The sequence below is a fragment of the Barbus barbus genome (genome assembly GCF_936440315.1).
Source record: "Barbus barbus genome assembly, chromosome: 1".
Taxonomy (NCBI): domain Eukaryota; kingdom Metazoa; phylum Chordata; class Actinopteri; order Cypriniformes; family Cyprinidae; genus Barbus; species Barbus barbus.
Genome location: NC_136729.1, coordinates 41,202,757 through 41,223,764, shown reverse-complemented (window position 1 = coordinate 41,223,764; position 21,008 = coordinate 41,202,757). Strand labels below are relative to the sequence as shown.

Genomic DNA, 21,008 nt, shown 5'->3' with positions numbered 1-21,008 from the left:
TTTCGTATTTCACATCCTCCTAAACTAGTGTTGTGACTTCATAATAACCCCTGTTTTGACCCTAACCGTCTTTTGGTAGCGGAAAAAATGCTAGAGTTTCACATAATGGCACATCAATGTGATATGACTAATATTTCCTCCTCATTTTTGCCCTGCTCTTGTTAACCTGACCAGAACAAACCACCATGGAAAATTGCATCACTCAATGAAATGACGATTATGACTTGAACACAACTCTTTTATGACGAGTATTACAATTAATTCGGTTTTTTTTTGTGGGGGGGGGTGCACAAAGTCATAAATGTCAGGGTGATACGATAATAATGATGAAAAAGCCTTATTAAAAGAATGAAAATGTTGACTTAGGCGTAAGTACCGAGTCAGTGTTTACAAATGTGCGGAAGGAGGACCATATACACATATTCAAATGTCTTTGTGTCAGTTTATCGTTTAAAATGCCCATTTCGTGTGCGTATCCTGGGTGTTTTAATATTAAAAAGCCTACTGACTCGGTACTTCCGCCTAAGTCAACCGTGACCTTTTCCACGTAATTGCATATTACGTGACGTCACGAACGCACATCACAGAACAGAGCAAGGCGAGCATTTGTGCTTATAAAACTTAAACTTTTTTATTTATTTTTGAAATGACCGATCGTTTCGCTAGATAAGACCCTTATTCATCGTCTGGTATCGTTTAAAGCCCTTTGAAGCTGCACTGAAACGGTCATTTGGACCTTGAACCGTTTGGGTCCCATTGAAGTTCATTATATGGAGAAATGTTTTCATCAAAAATCTTAATTTCTTTTCGACTGAAGAAAGAAAGACATGGACATCTTGGATGACATGAGGGTGAGTAAATTATCAGCAAAAGTATTTTTAAAAGTGAACTAATCCTTTAAGAGTAGTGTGCATTTCTAAGAAATTGGCATGGGTTTTATCATGAACACTCTAGTATGTCATTCACCCACATTTTCTCTCTTGTACCCCAAGTAAACCTACCTTGCATTGAGTTTAAGATGCAGAATAGGTAGAGTATCGGGTAATTGGTATATCCAGAGCTGAAGAAGGCCAAACCCCATGTTGTACCCACCAGACACATGAGGCCCAAAACTGTGCCAGCATCCTTCCAAACTGGCATCTTGTCATGCCTGTTGCCCACATGTCGTAACTTAAAGATCTGTCTGGACACTGTGATTAGGATTGCTAAATTGAACAGGAATACGATGGTGAAGTAGGAAATGTTCACGCCATACAGGACGCGAAGGTCTCTGATCCAGCAACTGTATTGTACCAAAGAAGGTTTTACATCGTGAACAGCCTGTACTTCATACATACATTTGACACTCGAAGTGTGCTACATAATTTAACTACATTTGTCTGTATGTAATGCAAAGTTATCATTTGAAGACTTACATTTTATTTGTTGTATTCGTATCAGAAAATTTCGAGTCAATTGTACCATAAATGCCATGAACTGACAGCAAGCCTCCAATAATAACTGCAGGGACACCTGTGGACAAGATCACAGGATGAACCACCACATTTCAAAGATCAATTTTGCCTACTTTTTATGCTTGTTTAGTTTCTTCACACGTGAATATTTTTGATTTTTTTTAAAAACATTATCCTTTTATCATTTATTTACCTTTATGTTGTTCCAAACCTGTTACATTTAAATATATTTTGAAGAATGTTTCAACTGTTTTTGTCCATTCGGTGGGCAACACTGGACCGAAAAAAAGCATGCACATACATATGATACATACTTTGAAACAATGTGAATTGTGAAAAACGCTATACAAATAAATTTGCCTTGACTTCACTTGACCAGTGGTTTAGAGAATGAATGGATGGATGACTGAGACATTAAAAAAAAAAAAAAAAAATATATATATATATATATATCTTCTCTTGTGTTCTGCATAATAAAGAAAGGTTTGGAAAAACATGAATGTGAATAAATGATGACAAAATGTTTATTTTTGAGTTGAAATAAGTTTCGGGAATTACAGCAAAAGGTGAAAGTTAACTGAACACAAACAGATATTTAAACAAATATTCCCTTTGATTTTGATATAAGAGGACAACGGGGGATGACATTTTTCACTGGAGGAGCATTATTATGGATTATTGACTGGTATTTTGGCCTGAAGAGATGTATGAAACACTATAATGATGGAATTTGCTTATTAAAAACACACAGCTTTTGTTTCACATGGTGTTAGTTAATGGACTGGAGTTGTCCGGATTACTTGTTGATTATTGTGATGTTTTTATCAGCTCTTTGGACTCTGGACTTTGGATTCTGGGGGCAACCATTCACTGCTGAGGATAAAGTAATGTAATGCTAAATTTCTCCAAATCTAATCTGATGAAGGATGAAACTCATTCACATATCGGATGGCCTGAGGGTGAGTAAGTTTTGAGCACTCTTTTATTTTAAGTTAACTTTTCCTTTGAATTTCATTTTGAGATTCAAATTTTCATTGTTATGTGAAGCATCCCTTTAATGCATCCTGCATGTCTATTTTGGCTACTATGTTTTTTTTTTTTCTTTTCTGTTTTGATGCTCACCCCATCCTATCAGGGACAGCTTGACCATGTAGTATTTGATGTAAATGTTGAAGACTCTGATGAGAAGAAGGTAGAGGTGCAAGGCTTCAATAGCCATCCAGGTGAAAGAACAGAGCAGGCTGTAGTGTATCGTCACAGCAATAAACACACACACTTCTGTCACTGTCCATGTAGCGGCCCACTCGCTGAGCATGAAGCTCATGTTGAGGAGAAGCAGAGCGCCGCTCAAAGACACGTGAATGCTGCTGGACACTTCTGCTCTTGCAATACTGCAAAAACACACAATATGTGAATCGAAGCACAAATTCTGTATGCATTCTTATGAAAACAGAAGAAATGGCACCTGTTGAAAATGAATGACAAGACAGTTGTGGCAGAAAAGAACACAGAGAGACCGCAGCCTACATAGCTGATGTACGACAAGATTTCCCATTGCTTTTCATTCAAGTCATTCAAGTTGATCTATTCAGAGATATTAAGGTGGATAAATGAGAAGGGAAGTGAACTTTAAACAGTATTAGCTGATTATTTTAAAGTGCTACTTTTACTGAATTAATTTCATGGGTGGATATCTCAGAACTCACCAAAAGCACAGCAAAAGGTGTCATATGGTTACATTGACACTCCACAACTTTATCACTGATCGGAATGGTGTTACAGCCATCCGTTTTCCAGGTTTTGCCTGGAAACAAAATTCAGTAAACAAAATTCAAATGTGTGTCATATGTGCCTCATATAAGAAATCATTAACCATTAATGTACCGTTTTCGTCATAGAATTTACAGGACAGGTTGAAGTTATTTAGAGATAACTGCAAAAAAGAAATAAATAATTAGCAGGACATTTTTGGGGAATTTGCAAATATTTAATAAAAAAATAAAATTGTATTCCAAGTTACACTTACAGATGTGTCATTTGTGTAATAAAGTTTGAAGCTCATATTTAGTGGATTGATCAAATTTGCAATCTCACGTCCAGGGACTTCAATCCGTATGATTTTGGAGGTAAAAACTTTATTTTTTGCTTTAAACTGTAAAAAAAAAAAAAAAGACAATAGGCTCATTTGTATGTTTAAGCTTACTGTAAATTTAAGAAAAATGTGTGACAATAACAATTTTTCTTATCGCTATGACACTCAACAGAACAATACAGACATCATAAATGGGTGTGATTTGAACCTTTAAGTGCTGATCAGAATCGTAGGTAACTATGCCAATTTTGCTCTCATTCTCATTTTTGAAAGGCTCAGCCGGGATCTGTATATCAGCTACTTTATCAAAATTTAATACCTTAAAAGCAAAAGAGCACACAAACAAGTATAGTCAGCATCTTTTACATTATTATATATGATACATTGTTCTATACATTATGTATGATGTTAAAAAATGAAGCTGCAACCAGTTATCATCAAAAACCTGCTGTAAGCCATTTCTTTTTAGCAATATCCCACATAAAATGCAGTGATGTGATGCAGTCAGGCCCTTTAAAATTGGGATGGAAAAACAGATGCAAGAGTTACGAAATGCATCTGTTCTCAATGCAACTCATATAAAGAGTTACGAAATGCAATTTCACCCTTTCAGTAGAAACTAATGCATTCAGGAAATAAATAAAATATACAGCACCAATAAAATTATGCATGACATCAAATGTCATTCCTGTCTGATGGAGATCGTAGGAGGCATTTGTCTTGATAGCCAGTTACTGCCTACTATGAATTGCGTGGTTCTATATTATTTCACAAAATATGATCTTTCTTTCATATTACGTAAATGACCCAAAATCTGGCCTGCACCTTTACTTGAAGAAACAATTAAGGGGCTATGTGTCACGAACTCAGCCTCTGTGGCTCCCTCCGATCACCACCAGAGGGAACCCTTACCTGAGTATTAACTCTGTCATTCAGACTTAATTTCCCATCACACCCCGTACCTGAGACTGATTACCTGCACAAGTGCTCCCCATTGACTGGTCTGTTTAATCTGCTCCACCCTTGCTCTCATTGCGAAGTCTTGTTCTTGCCATGCAGACATTTCTGAGCGTTTATCCCGTGTTTGATTTTCTGTTGCCGACCTGGACTGTTTACCCGTTTAGGAAAGAACTCTGCCTGCCTAATCTGACTCTGCCTGCCTTGCTGATCTGTTTTGTTATCTGTCTGCCTCCTGCCCAGACCTCTAGCCCGAACTCTGTTTATGATTCTGCTCTGCCTACGTGGTACCTGACGCCTGTGATTGACTTATGCTTGTATGTCCATTCTTGTGTGATAATAAAGCTGCACATGGATCTTAAAGACACTGCCTCCTTGTTACAGAAGACTTTGCCAGAAATCGATCCAGCAGCGTTTTACCATTTCACCACTGAGGTAACTGCTCAAGCTACGATCTTAGCCACGCATCAGCAACAACTTAATCACCTTACCCTGTTGACCGAAGAAATGTTACAGGCATTGTTGGATCTTCGTCACCAGACACCCGCAATCCAAACACCTCCCTCAAGCTCACCTCTCCAAGCCCTTACCCATCTACATCCACCGCCAGTCCTCGACTGGCGTTCCCAGATAAGTTTGATGGCTCACCCATGAAGTGTAAAGGCTTCCTATTGCAATGCTCGATGTTTGTTAGTCAACAACCCATGCTATATCCCACCGATGATAGCCACATCGAATTTGTTTGCTCGCTGCTCACAGGCAGAGCACTGGAGTGGGCCACTGCTGTATGGAGTGATGATCATCCTGTCTTTCCCACTTTCACTGCCTTTATCCAGCGGTTTAAGGAGGTGTTTGAACATCCCGCTGGTGGGAAGGAGGCGGGTGAGCAACTGATTTCACTAAAGCAGGGAGGAAGTTCGGTGGCAGATTAAGCCCTCTCCTTTCGCACACTCGCAGCTCAAACAGGATGGCCAGACGATCCGTTGAAACTTCACTTTCGCAAGGGTCTGAGTACGGATCTACAGTCTGAGTTAGCATGTCAGGATGATAGCAAAACCTTGGATCAGTTCATTGACCTGGCCATTCGTATTGACAATCTTATTCGTTCCCGACGTCAACCTTGTTTCTCCTCGGCTCCAGTCGGCACTCCAGTTCCATTTTCTAACTCTGAACCCATGCAGATCGGATTCACTCACAATAGCAGCCCCCTTAACTTCCATGACAAAGAAGGGGAGTCAATGCCTCACCTGGTTACTGGCTGACCTTCAGGCCTTTCAATCCCTAAAGGAACGATTTACCACAGCTCCCATTCTACATCATCCTGATCCAGAGCAGGAATTCATTGTAGAAGTGGACGCCTCCAGCACCGGCATCGGAGCAGTCCTTTCACAACGTCAGGGCAATCCACCCAAACTTTATCCCAGTGCCTTTTTCTCTCGCAAGCTCAATTCCACCGAACAAAATTACAATGTGGGCAATCGGGAACTCCTTGCCATGAAAGCTGCGTTCGAGGAGTGGCGTCATTGGCTCGAGGGAGCCAAACACCCTTTAACTGTCCTCACAGATCATCGAAACCTTGAATATCTGAAGTCAGCAAAAAGACTCAATCATAGACAGGCGAGATGGGCACTCTTCTTCACTAGATTCAACTTCAAAATTACTTACCGTCCAGGCTCACAAAATACCAAGGCAGACACACTCTCCCGACTCTACGAGTCCGCCCCCTCAATTCCCAATCAAGAACTCATTTCCATCCTCCATCCTCGCACCCATTCAATGGGATATTATGACGGAAATCACTAACGCCCACAACACTGAACCTCCACCAGCCGAGACTCCACCTAACCTCACATATGTGCCCCAAGCTCTACGACAACGAGTCCTTAGTTTGGTCCATTCAACCCCCAGTTCAGGACATCCAGGTATAACAGCCACACTTCAACTAATGAATAACCTGTTTTGGTGGCCTTCCATTCAGCCTGAAACGATCACCTTCGTCAAGAACTGTGTTACATGCAACATCTCCAAATCACCTCATCAATTGCCTGCTGGTCTGCTCCATCCATTACCCATACCACAATGTCCATGGTCACACATAGCCATAGATTTCGTAACGGACCTCCCAGCCTCACAGGGCCATACCACCATCCTCACCGTTATTGATCGCTTTTCCAAAGCCTGCCGTCTGATCCCTTTACCCAAACTGCCCACAGCCTTTGAGACCGCCGAGTCTCTGTGCAATTACGTCTTCAGGTTTTACGGTCTTCCCGAGGATGTGGTATCGGATCGAGGTCCCAAATTCACCACACGAGTATGGACAGCATTCTGCCAGAAACTCAATATCAATGTAAGTCTCACTCACGGAAGGTTATCATCCCCAATCCAATGGCCAGGTGGAACGTCTCAATCAACTCATGGTTACAGCGACGTGAGGAGACATGGAATGAGGTTCATACCCATCTCCAGAGAGCAGTTTGTGGTTCCACTGAACAAGCCAATCGTCGCCGATGCATCAATCCCAATTATCAACCTGGTCAGTGGGTCTGGCTGTCTACTCGGGACCTTCGTCTCCGACTACCCTGCAAGAAGCTCAGTCCCAGGTACGTGGGTCCATTCAAAATCCTCAGACAAATAACTCCTGTTTCTTTTCGTTTGGCTCTACCTGTTCATTACCATATCTCACCCACTTTTCATGTCTCCCTGCTCAAGCCCGCTGGTGGTCCGAGAGGAGCGAAGGTCCAGGAGGAGGCTGGTGACCAGAGGGCTCCTCCCATGATCATAGATGGCGAGGAGGCATATCAAGTCAGAGAGATTCTGGACTCTCGTCGCCGGGGCAGGATACTTCAGTATCTAGTGGACTGGGAGGGGTACGGCCCAGAGGAACAATCATGGGTCAGTGCGGAGGACATCTTGGACCCTTCTCTTACTGCAGACTTTCATCAAGCTCATCTGGATAGGCCGGCCCCGAGACCCTGTGGAAGACCCCGGCGTCGTTTGCCTCTTCGCGTCAGGAGCTGCGCACAGGGGAGGGGCTCTGTCACGAACTCAGCCTCTGTGGCTCCCTCTGATCCCCACCAGAGGGAACCCTCACCTGAGTATTAACTCTGTCATTCGGACTTCATTTCCCATCACACCCTGTACCTGAGACTGATTACCTGCACAGGTGTTCCCCATTGACTGGTCTATTTAATCTGCTCCACCCTTGCTCTCATTGTGAAATCTTGTTCTTGCCATGAAGACATTTCTGAGCGTTTATCCCGTGTTTGATTTCCTGTTGCCGACCTGGACTGTTTACCCGTTTATGAAATAACTCTGCCTGCCTAATCTGACTCAGCCTGCCTTGCTGATCTGTTTTGTTATCTGTCTGCCACCTGCCCAGACCTCTAGCCCGAACACTGTTTATGATTCTGCTCTGCCTACGTGGTACCTGACGCCTGTGATTGACTTATGCTTGTATGACCATTCTTGTGTGATAATAAAGCTGCAAATGGATCTTAAAGACACCTCTCGTTACACTATGCAGTTTACGTGAAAAACGTTGACGCAATCTGGCATTTTTTTTTGGCAAAGGACTTTATTTTCAAAAAGACAGGCATATTTTAAGGCTGCCGTTTGTAAGTTTTGCCTCTTTGTTGCCATCTCTGTTTGAAACCTGCAATTTCCGTTATTTGTATAATTATTTACGTGTGTTGTGCACTGGCGCTGCTCCACTTCAGATGAATCGAATGTTTTGATGTGTGGCTGTCAGTCACTGCACTGGTGTGGATACTATAGTACTTTGGAATCACCGATTCTAGCCTACATCTTGGAAGTATATTTCAGATATTGTCATCTGAACAAGTAACAAGTCTGCCACTTTTGTTCTGACCAACTGAGGAATTACAATACATGGTGATTAAATCTAATTATCGTTTAGCTCATATCACATCAAACCATGCAAATTATTACTGTTGTACTTTATTCTCAAATTGTTCATATTAACAACATCAGCATTGTGTGACAATGTAGTGTGTATTAGCGTTTCATGTAGATTTCAATTTCTGTACAGTCTAGTCTTTAACTGTCATACCATTCGGATTTCGTATAAAGAAATTCTTTTAACCCAAAAAGCAAATTATTTTTCCATAGAACTAGATCTCTTTAAAATACAAAACGTGTGTAATCGCACATAGGCAATCTGTAATCAGATACACATTTAAAACTGGAATATAATCTAATTTCAGTCACTTACATTCTGCATTACAATCCACCATCAAAATGATGAAAATAATTAAATGAGTTTAATTATTCCAGCTGCTGTGAGAAAAGGTTATAAACGATCCGCCACCTACAGCATCCACACACTTCTAGCCGGGACTCCTTCTTTGTTTACAGATGTGACGTAATGACGTGGCGGCAAACTCAAATTTCCAGTACCATTCAAATTAGAAAACATTATGATAAGCTTAATCAGGCTAAGGTACGGAGATAGTTTTGAACACTGGCTGTTAATTTTCACCCAAAAAAAGTTACGGACTGCAGCTTTACAAGAGCTGCCAGTGTGCAAGAATACTTTCGAAGATTATATGCCAAGTTTATTTGTTTTACTATAGGGCCTTCTTTTTAAATGCTCTTAACCACAAGTGATCTTCATTCAAAACCCTGCTTTTAACCTTGGGTAAAGGAACTTTCACACTTGTAATTTAGTAGTGGGGATAGCAATGTATTTTACCCAGGGTTATGCACTGACAACCCCACATTGCGGTGCCAAAATCGTACAGTGTGAAACAAAGTGGTGTTCGAGTGTTAATACTAGACGATTTGCAATAGACAGCCAATGCTTTGGACAGTCACGAAAACACTGTACATTGTATAAACAGTCTTTGCAGTGTTTGAGGGGGAAAATGTCAAATGGTGATGGAAAATTCATCAGATGGAGAGAAGAAGACAGTTTAATTTTTACCTTTATGCAATATGCGATAATATGAGGATGCAGTCACATGCTGTGTTCATCCAATCAATGACACTGACACCACAAATATACAAATAAGAATGTTAACCCAGGGTTTAGGAATGTACATGTCATGAAACATCAGTTTATGAATACCCAGGATTAATTGTTAACCCCGGGTAAATTTCGAACAGTGTGAAACATGAATCAAGATAACCTAGGATTGTTGGTGCCAATAGCCTCATGGTTAGTGCGCCAACATATTGCGCAACTGTGCTTGCGGCGACCCAAGTTCGATTCCCTCCTCGAGGTCGAGGTCTCTCCAACCGATACTTTCCTGTCATTTGTCTACTGTCCTATCCAATTAAAAGAAGCATAAAAACCCACAAAATAAAACTTAAAAAAGATAACCTAGGGTTCTCTTTATCCAGGGTTTAGAATGACCCAGGGTTAACTAATTCTAGTGTGCAATGCGCAATATGGCGGGTCTTGTAAATGAAGTCACACCTTCTAAATAAAAGAGACAAATGGCAATTTGAGTCACTTCTGTTGCTGTTAGAAGCCCAGCTTCCAATATAAATTATAGTCATGATGTGTCTCAATCAGCTCCCTATATGCCATGAATCAGTACCCACATAGCAAACGGTCTTGGCCCAAATGTGGCCTCAAGCTGGCACTGCTGGCCTTCTGTCGGCAATGGCATGTACCCATTCAGCCAGAGCTGGGGCATGTGTGGCAATGATGGCACGGCGTGGATCACGGCAAACAATATGAGGGCCGATTGTTGGTGGGAGGATTGTGGCCCAGATCAGTCAGTGACCTGACAGCATATTATGTGACCCATGAAAAACAAGATAAAATATGATAAAATGATCACAGAAAGTGTAGTATTGTTTAAATTTAATCTTTGAAATGACAAGTCAAAACAAAATGAAACATTATCGTTTCAAAATTAAGCAAATCAGTAAATCATGCAGTCAATTATAATTTGATTATATTTTATATTTTTATTCTCAGTACTAATAATCTTAGAATCCTTACATAGCGAGAGAGAGAGAGAGAGAGAGAGAGAGAGATCATTTAACCATTATCATGTAATATTTATTTGGTTTACAATGGGACACATTATTTTATTAATATACTGTTATGCACAAGCATGAAATAAAATGATCATAAAAATATTTTATTTTTTATTCAAATCCTCGATATCCATGTGATGCTTTGTGTGAGGAACAGATACAAATTCAAACCATTCATCAGTGATATGGATCTCCTTCCTCTGTAGCTATAGTAACCATTTTAAAATGTGCCCTTAGGAAGTTTTACGGCAGCGATATCAAACGCTCATTGTTTCCAGTGATGCGTGTTTTGAATAAGAAATGCGCTCCCTGACGGAGTGGATCGATAGTGTTTTCAGTGTTTAACAACTTTAATTAAGCCCTGCTCCTGGCACTAAACTATAAACTATATATCCTGCCAGAGAGGACTGCGACTGCAATGTATGGCCATTTGGACTTCTGTGGTACTGCTCTTTGACATTTCTGCAATAAATTCTTGATTACACCTGTCTGTCTGTTACGTTTCTCTTATAGACTGTATGCTTTATACACTCACTCTTTATTGGTTGATTTTGTTCTTTATAAAAAAATAAATAAATTATTGCACAGTTACATGACCTGTGGATTTTAAGGCTGATTTTCTATTCCGTTTAATTGGCATAGTTTGTGTGTACATTACCAAAACATTTCACAAAAGGAATAATGACGATTATGGTAATACACAATACAATAATATCAAATATTAATATTCTGTATTGGGACTGGGCTATATAAGGCTCAGGTGTGGCTCAGATTTGGGGATTCTGGTTTACTTAAGGCTGAGAATCGGTACCAATAATAAAACATGTTTTGGCCCAGTTCAGGGCCAGTTAAGGGTGATTACTGGCTGAGATTCGGGCCGGTTATGGCCCATGTGTGACCCTTGTCTTTAATCCAGTTCTGGGCCACTTCAGGGCCGTCATTCTTTGCAGTACTTGGGCCGAGGGAAAAGTGATTGTGTGGCCCGGAGCTGGGCCAGAAAAGATTTTCTATGTAGGTACAGGTGTGTTTGAAGGGCTGCTTATGCCCTGTTGTGCAGACCGATTAGTATCTCAGTGCATGTCAGGAATTTTCACAAATGGTGCTCTCAAGTCTGAGTGGTCTTCCGTTTGGTCATATGCCCACTATGGCGTATGCCATCAAAGTAGAACAGCAAATCAAGAGCAGCAACTTGGCTCAGCCATGGTCAGTTAGATCTCCTTTAACAGTTAGCAGATAGGGTCTCCACAGAAACAAAATGGCCATTCCCAGTTAATGGGCAGGATGGGAGTTTTCCAACCACTTCATCCGTCCACTCCTACCCTCACCCAATGTTCATGCAAATTTTGCTGTAGTAAACATTCGAATTTGAATAAATGACTGTTCATGCATCTGTTCAGAGTCAGTCTAACAGAAACATTAGCATGCTGTCAATGTGACATTTTTAATGGGGAAGTTTTCCATTTTTGTCACATGCACAGAGCTGCTGTTATAAGATGAAACTATGACTTGGAGGTGCCTATAGACAGACTGTTTTGCTAAATATACATACTAGCATATTGAAAAAATAGAAAATACGTACTAGCATACTGGGGTCCTAACGGAGACCCAATTGACCTTCTTTGAAATTGCTATTAGCCTAGTACTGACAACAGCAAGGAAGTCTGCTTAATGTTTATTTTGAAGTCAAACACACCTTATACCTTGCTTGGTTGGTTGGTGGAGGATTTGTAAGTGTTACCGTTAAGCCATACCAAACTTTATGGGTCTATCACTGGAGAATGTAATGGTTGCCGCTTTTTTTTAACACCATCTGATTGTAATAAACAAAATTTATGAGACGAATCATGTCATTTTATTGATAATTTGAAAAAAAAAATAAATGTGAATTTGGGAAAAAGTAAAAAAAAACAGTAAATAAGACTGCATCCGAAAACTTAGGCAGCTGACTTGCTGCCTTATGAGGCATTAGGTGTGTTCGACTTGAAGCGGCTCTGTGCAGAATGATCAGTGTCAAAGTACCGCGAGAGCGATTCGAAAGCATAAGGATTCATCTGCTCTATTATCGCTCTCGCGGTACTTTGATGGCATACACTGATCATTCTGCGCAGCACCGCTTCAAGTCGAACACTCCTAATGACTTTGCAGGCAGTGGCGGCTCGTCAGGGGAAATTTTGAGGTGAAAATGGGAGGAGGAGGATTTAATGTTAACAAAATTCACAATTCATTTCAGTTCATGTCTCAAAATGTGTATTTTTTGTTTGTAATTTCACAGTTGTAATATCATAACATGTTACTGAATTTGGAAAGCACCACTTTTCTATCACGAAATGTGAATGTGCCGAATCTGCTGATGTAATTACAACCGCTAACTGATAGAGAAGGGGAGGGGGGGACGTTTTTGCACAAAGGCACCTCACGAAACTGATTTCGGACGGGCTTCTGAGGCAGCGTAACGGTTTAATGATCTATAACAAAATAGAACGAGTTTTGGTGATAACTAAACAAATATTTGATTACTAGAATTCGCGCAAGTGCAAAAAGTTAATCAGAAATATACATTTACACACAAACTAACCACTAAACGCAGCTTTCAGACGCAACCTTTATTTTTTTAGCTCAACCGTCACGGAACGGAACGCACAGGATTGTGGGATATCAAAGGCAGCGAAGGATACATCTATGCTGTCTTCAAAAATCGATCAGATGAAGGTATCTCACGAGACAGGAAGTGAAGCTAACTTTGGATTCTGACGTGCCTTGATGCCTTCCTACCTTGGAATGTATCCTCCAAAGGCAGCATTTTTCAGTTTTCGGACCAAGGCTGCAGTTTTCGGATGCAGCCTTGGTCTTGCATGACCAAAATAGCTGATCGAAGGCATGGCTGTTGAGTGAACTGACTTTCTTTGAAAGTGTTAAAGTGTGACTTTTTAAGTATTAATGTCACTTTCAAGGAAAGTGCCTTATCTCAAAAAATTTGCATATTTCATCCGACCAATAAAAGAAAAGTGTTTTTAATACAAAAAAAGTCAACCTTCAAATAATTATGTTCAGTTATGCACTCAATACTTGGTCGGGAATCCTTTTGCAGAAATGACTGCTTCAATGCGGCGTGGCATGGAGGCAATCAGCCTGTGGCACTGCTGAGGTGTTATGGAGGCCCAGGATGCTTCGATAGCGGCCTTAAGCTCATCCAGAGTGTTGGGTCTTGCGTCTCTCAACTTTCTCTTCACAATATCCCACAGATACTCTATGGGGTTCAGGTCAGGAGAGTTGGCAGGCCAATTGAGCACAGTAATACCATGGTCAGTAAACCATTTACCAGTGGTTTTGGCACTGTGAGCAGGTGCCAGGTCGTGCTGAAAAACGAAATCTTCATCTCCATAAAGCTTTTCAGCAGATGGAAGCATGAAGTGCTCCAAAATCTCCTGATAGCTAGCTGCATTGACCCTGCCCTTGATAAAACCCAGTGGACCAACACCAGCATCACTGACTGTGGGTACTTGACACTGGACTTCAGGCATTTTGGCATTTCCCTCTCCCCAGTCTTCCTCCAGACTCTGGCACCTTGATTTCCGAATGACATGCAAAATTTGCTTTCATCCGAAAAAAGTACTTTGGACCACTGAGCAACAGTCCAGTGCTGCTTCTCTGTAGCCCAGGTCAGGCGCTTCTGCCGCTGTTTCTGGTTCAAAAGTGGCTTGACCTGGGGAATGCGGCACCTGTAGCCCATTTCCTGCACACGCCTGTACACGGTGGCTCTGGATGTTTCTACTCCAGACTCAGTCCACTGCTTCCGCAGGTCCCCCAAGGTCTGGAATCGGTCCTTCTCCTCAATCTTCCTCAGGGTTCGGTCACCTCTTCTCGTTGTGCTGCGTTTTCTGCCACACTTTTTCCTTCCCACAGACTTCCCACTGAGGTGCCTTGATACAGCACTCTGGGAACAGCCTATTCGTTCAGAAATGTCTTTCTGTGTCTTACCCTCTTGCTTGAGGGTGTCAATGATGGCCTTCTGGACAGCAGTCAGGTCGGCAGTCTTACCCATGATTGCGGTTTTGAGTAATGAACCAGGCCAGAGTTTTTAAAAGCCTCAGGAATCTTTTGCAGGTGTTTAGAGTTAATTAGTTGATTCAGATGATTAGGTTAATAGCTCGTTTAGAGAACCTTTTCATGATATGCAAATTTTTTGAGATAGGAATTTTGGGTTTTCATGAGCTGTATGCCAAAATCATCAATATTAAAACAATAAAAGGCTTGAACTACTTCAGTTGTGTTGTAATGAATCTAAAATATATGAAAGTCTAATGTTTATCAGTACATTACAGAAAATAATGAACTTTATCACAATATGCTAATTTTTTGAAAAGGACCTGTATAGCCTCTATGTTTCATAGCATTGGGGTAGACTCGAGTACAACTTTTAGCGGACTTGGACTTGGCATAGACTTGGATGCATTTTAATGTGGACTCGAGCCTTTGGGACTTGTCCAATCGAGTCCAGTTGATGGAAATGTTACTGACTTGATGTATTATCACAAAATGATATTCAGTATTTGCATTTGGGTATTTAAGTCTTGTCCAGTACTTGAAGGCCGACGGGCACTGTGTGCGCACAGAATCTGAACAGTTGGGAGAACGGATGTGTCAAAATATTTGATCTGTGCTTCAGGTCTTATTAAAGCAACATAAACCTGCTGCCGCCGACTGTATCATAAATGTTAATCAAACAACAAAAGAAAGAGAGAAAATCTCTCACTAATCTGGATTGAATCACTTCAGTAACTTTAATAAGAATCAACTATTAATGTATACAATGAAGACTGTGCATTGTTTAATTTGTACATTTATTACTTCATTAAATGTTGGTAGTAGGTTATGTAGTAGCCTGTTACTATGTATTTTTTTTTTAATATAGTGGCAGCTTCAAAGAAAAATATTTTTTATAACATCTTTGCTTCAATAGTTTTCATGGGTCCAAAACCACCTTGGGTGTGAGTTATTTTCTAATAATTAAACAGCCCTTCATCAATTATTCCTTACATAATATCTTTAACTATAAATGCATTCAAAAATAAAACAGTTATGAGTTGGCTGTGAGTTATGGAAAGCACATGTAGGGCTTTAAATCCCTAAACACACTGCGCGATTTTCGGGCTGTCCCAGGCAAAAGATTGGCATCGTGAATCAATCGTGGTGAATCAGAAATCGCATATACAGTATGGTGGCAAATGACATATGGAGTCTTACCCCTGGAGCGGCCATTTGTACAGAATCATTTGTCGTGCTTAAATGAATCTTAACCACATTGATGGAAAGATCCTCCTCATAGCAGGTCTTGGATGGCCCAGAAAAATCCATATTTATAATACCATGGATGGCTTTCTTTTCCACTCTGCAAAAAGGTAAGATAAAAACAAGAAACAAAAAAGGAAAAAGAGTCTAAGCAGCGTTTCCAACCCTGCTCTTGTAGACCGCCACTAAACTGCACATTCCCTAATCAAACACACCTGATTTATCATTAGGTGCTTCCAGGAATAGGGGTTGGAACCACTGAATGTCCACTGAAAGAATTGTGCATTTTAAAATCTTCAACAAGGTTATATTTACCCAATGTAGGTGTCCAGAACATCTTCATGAAAGATCACATCTTTGCACATTCTTTTAATATTGAGAATGTTTCTCATGTCTTTTGGCATATTCAGATTTTCCGCTTTCATTTCCAGGAATTTACTTACTTCATGAGGCAAGCAATCTACCACAGTACAATTGGTTGTGCCATCTACAGTAATAGATGACAGGAAAAGTTAACGTCCTGGGAACCGCCAAGTTATCATACTCAGTGCACATTCCTTATAAAGCTGTTGTGTAACTGGTTAAATGCAATGGAAGAAAATAAGTCTTGCTTACTTATGCTGAAGTCAACTCTTGAGTTTTTCACATTATGTATTTCCAGGTGAAATGCTGCTGGTTTTGTGAAATAGTTTTCACTCAAATTGAAAGAGGAGCACTCAATATAACATGAATTTCCAGTTGAATTACAAAGCAACTCTTCTGCAGTGTCCAAAACAGTAATGTTGCTTCGAGATGTAAATGGGATTCTCAACACTATTGTCTTATTTATCAGTGTTAGATGTACTTGACCTGACAAAGGGAAAACACACAATTACAGAATGAAATGTAAGTGTTTAAAAGAGCTAATCATTTATAAGTTCTGTTGTAGGGGAGACCGGGGCTAGTTGTCACACGGGGAATTTGTCATTATGGGTTATCTGTCTGTAAAGCCTTAAAAATGCAGTCTATGTATTTCACAACACTTCAGTCTGTGATTCTTATTAACTGAGGGCCATGTTTCAGGATCTCTGACACTTTACTTGTACTGTAGAGACTCCAGGTAGTTCTGGAAATGATGGCACTGGAGACTAAAGGGTTCCTGATGTTTTAATTCTTGGTTTATCACCTAATTCTTCACCTATGTAAATGTTTAACGTCTTTTGCATTTAATATCTTTTCTTCTCAAATTGTTTTTGTGACTATTGTTCCAATGAGCATGTCTTATCCAATAGCCAGACGTTAATCTTGCGATGTCCATAGTATTGCATCCTTCTCATGGGCATTTAATATTTTTTATTTTTTTTCCTTGTGTCAACTTTCTTTTTTGGCCCATTTTACTTGTAAAAGAAAAAAAATTACAGACATCTGAATATAATGCGTTGTTCACTTGACTGCATACAAAATGAATAGTATTTATTAAGGTTAATGTGGTTCGTAATTGGATACAAATGGAAATAGATTAAAAAAATATAAGCAAAATATTGACTTGCTTAATCATTATGCACACACTGGCATACATTCATCACTCATAAATGTTGGGATGGGAATGGGTCACAGGTTGTATAAAACATTTATAAAAGTTTATCTTTTAGTTACATTTTTATAATACTGTTATATTTTGTTTTTCTATTTGAATTTAAATGGACATCCTATAATATACACTTTAATGGCAGGTTCTATAAAAAAAAGAAGAATAGTTTAAAAATAAAGCTACCTAAAAATTTATTCAGTGACATCAGAAGCCTGAGGACCAGCCTCGGTGTAACATTCTGCTCTGTTTTAGTTGTGTTTTTCCATGGCTTCTGTTGACCCAGTTTCCCTGATTAGTTAATTAGCCCCTCACCTGTTTCTGTTTTCGTATGATTATGACCTGCCTTTATAAGCCTGAGTTCTCCCCAGCTGAGTTTGTCTGCTATTGGTTATGTTACGTTTTTCGAGTTCAATATTATTAAAAAGCTTATTGTTTTGAGATATTCCTGCCTGCCTGCCTTGTCTTATCTGTCTGCCTGGGGAAACCGTAACAGAATAGCAGACCGAAACAGTTTTTTTTTCAGTGGCGTTATTCTTTTCGCTCATTTGTTTTTTTTTTTCCCTCTCTCCCTCCTAGTATGGATCCCGCCTTCTTACTCCTTTGCCTGGAGCAGAAGGACCGTTCGCTGGTGGAACACACCATGGACTTCGTCAACCTGGCGCGCCTTACACACTTCAAAGACCGCTCGCTCTGTGTGTTCTACATCTCCAACCTGAGCGAGCAGTGTAAGGCGCGCCTACCAGCGAACGGTCCCAGGGAGAATTTCGCCGCTTGCGTGGAGTGGGTGCTGGAGTGTAATGGACTGTTTATCTCCGGTGGCCCTGCTGAGGACCGCTCCAGCCCCACTCCCAATCCAGAGCCCAGCCAACCCTCACCATCTCCCTGCACGGAGGTTTCGCCAGAGCCCACCGCAGTCGCAGAGCCTGAGCCGGCCGCGAGGATAGAGCCGTCACCGCGGGAAGTGACTGAGCAACTCATTGCCTCGGGAACCGTACTCGACGCGACTGACCGGGTGTGTGAGCCGGCAACATCGTGCGTCGTGGGAGTGTTAGTGGAGATAGAGGGAACGGACGTATCACCGGTCCACACTTCCACCACTGAGGGTGAGAGACTGCTGGTTTCTGGAAACCTTTCTAAGGATATGTTGGATGAGTTAGACGAGGAGTACTTCTGGCTTCTCCCCTTCCCATTGCTCCCACCCACCTCTCCATGTTCTCCGGCCATTAGCCAGTGCTTCCCTGAACCTGTTAGCTTTAAGCAATCCCCCGTGCTCGCTTCTCCAGAGCCAGTCCGTCCAGTGCCCGATTCTCCAGGGTCAGTCTGTCCAGTGACCGATTCTCCAGGGCCAGTCCCCCCCGAGCTTAAGCTAACAGAGCGTTCCCAGGAATTAGCGCTGCCTAAACGCCCTCCAGTGCCTGTTCCCCGCAAGTGCCCTCCAGTGCCTGTTCCCTGCAAGTGCCCTCAAGTGCCTGTTCCTCGCAAGTGCCCTCCAGCCAGCTCCTCAAGGAAGGTTTTAAGGAGTTTCCTACCCAGCCTCCCTCTCCCTCCTCCTCTGTATCTGCCAGTCAGTCCAGCAGTCTGCCCTCAGCCACCTCAGGAAAGTCCCTCAGCTCACCCTCAGTATGCCATGTCCGGTGGATCGGTTGAGCTTCGGGTCTCCCTGGGATCAGCTACCTCGGGGTTGGAGGATCCCCAGTCTTCGCCTCCAGCCTACGAGACCCGGACTCCACCTCGGCCCTCCGATCCATCGGCTCCACCTTGGCTCGTGGCTCCCTCATCTCCACCGTGGACCCTCATTCCACCAGCTCCGCCGGGCTCCCTCGTCCCTCCGGCTCCGCCTTGGTCAGTCATCCCCCTGCCTACTCCACGGAATTCCACACCTCCAGCTCCGCTTCGTCCCTCCATTCCTCTGGCTCCGTCGGGTTCCTCCCTCCCTCCGGCTCCACCGTTGTCCTCTGTCGCTCCGGCTCCACCGCGTCACTCGGGATCCCCGCCTCCGCCTCACTTGCCTGAGCCGCCGGCTCCACCGTGGCCCTCCGGCCCATCAGTGTCACCCTGGCTCTGCGGCTGCTCGGCTCCATCCTGGGCTCCTTCTCCACCGGCGTCATCTCCGGCAGTCGGCCCCATGGTGTCGGTGGTCCCATCACCACCATGGCTCCTCCCGCCATCGACTCCGCCGTGGGCCGCCATCCTGGCTGGCCTCTGGACTGCCATCTGGCTGCTCCGGGCTCCTCCCTGGCTCCTCCCACCCTCCACTCCCCCTTGGACTAATTTTTTGGACTGTTTTTGTTTTTACCCATTTTCCATTGCCCGGCTTCCTCCTACTCCATGCCCGCCTCCTGAACCTCCACCCTCCCTCCCTCTGTTGGTTTATATTTTTCCGCGCGAGGACGCGCCGTTCCGGGAGGGGGCGAACTGTAACATTCTGCTCTGTTTTAGTTGTGTTTTTCCATGGCTTCTGTTGACCCAGTTTCCCTGATTAGTTAATTAGCCCCTCACCTGTTTCTGTTTTCGTATGATTATGACCTGCCTTTATAAGCCTGAGTTCTCCCCAGTTGAGTTTGTCTGCTATTGGTTATGTTACGTTTTTCGAGTTCAATATTATTAAAAAGCTTATTGTTTTGAGATATTCCTGCCTGCCTGCCTTGTCTTATCTGTCTGCCTGCCTGGGGAAACCGTAACACTCGGTCTCCCCTGTATCTATTCATCTATCAACCTATTTACTTAATGAGAATGTCTATGGAAATGGTATGTAAATATTTTCCTTATTACAACAAAACCAGAGTATCAAAGTACAAATTCTGACCACAAGGAAATGAAGTATTTAAATAAAGAAAGTATTAGTCATTTCAGGAAGAGGGATTTAACCATTTATTACCTCTCTGAGCTTTAATAATAAGTCAAACTAGCAACGTGAATCAATTTAATATAATTTAATTTATTTTTTACAAGAAGGTAAGTGCTTTCAATAGTTACCCTGGTCACATTCTCCACCATCGAGGCCATAAATCAGGATGAGAAGTAGAAGAAGTGACATATCTCTAGCTCTCAGGGACATCTTAGGATTTATGGAGGTGGGAATACAGACATGAAAATGACACAATTTGATCAAATATCTTTGTTCATTTAGAAAAATACATAAAAAAACAACAACAAAAAACATGTACATCTATTTTAATACAATACAATACATTGTACTTTAACTGTCGCCCCATTCTGAATATAGACGTGAAAGTGCATTATCCAAACTTAAATTGTTATAATTCATTTAGTAAAACTTTTTGTGACAAAAGTCAGAACTCCTGTTGATGTAGATTTCTGAGGTGCACTCTTGTCATGAATTAATCTATTACTGTTCCTACATAATTTGTAAACAAAAAGTGGTAAAATATCTATTCAGGAGTCTTAGACCTTTCCAACGATATATAGTTTGTCATGATTAGATTTATTTGTAATATAGTGAAGTAAACTTAGACGTCCCTCTGAGGGGATGGGTGACAGTTTAAATTTTAATCTCTTTAAATAACTTAATTATGAGAACACTCCAAAACGATCCTAAAAGAACCTACTTACCTTTCTGTTTTCCTAGCAGGATGAAGTGGTGACAGCTCTGTATGGAAAGTTCAGAACTCACACT

The 21,008-nt window shown here is 41.7% G+C and overlaps 1 protein-coding gene across 1 annotated transcript in view; it reads right to left on the bottom strand.

Moving 5' to 3' along the window:
* Positions 1–21,008, bottom strand: part of LOC306847573 (adhesion G-protein coupled receptor G5-like) — a 21,681-nt gene extending 673 nt beyond the window's left edge. Inside the window, exons 1-13 of the mRNA XM_079381587.1 lie at positions 20,945–21,008; positions 20,348–20,429; positions 16,417–16,650; positions 16,117–16,288; positions 15,757–15,901; positions 3,755–3,865; positions 3,481–3,606; positions 3,339–3,387; positions 3,161–3,258; positions 2,920–3,038; positions 2,577–2,845; positions 1,416–1,512; positions 1,002–1,282 (exon numbers count right to left, since the gene is read on the bottom strand). Of these exons, the coding sequence (XP_079237713.1) occupies positions 1,002–1,282; positions 1,416–1,512; positions 2,577–2,845; positions 2,920–3,038; positions 3,161–3,258; positions 3,339–3,387; positions 3,481–3,606; positions 3,755–3,865; positions 15,757–15,901; positions 16,117–16,288; positions 16,417–16,650; positions 20,348–20,429 (1,783 nt within the window). The 5' untranslated portion in view covers positions 20,945–21,008. The remainder of the gene's footprint in view (positions 1–1,001; positions 1,283–1,415; positions 1,513–2,576; positions 2,846–2,919; positions 3,039–3,160; positions 3,259–3,338; positions 3,388–3,480; positions 3,607–3,754; positions 3,866–15,756; positions 15,902–16,116; positions 16,289–16,416; positions 16,651–20,347; positions 20,430–20,944) is intronic.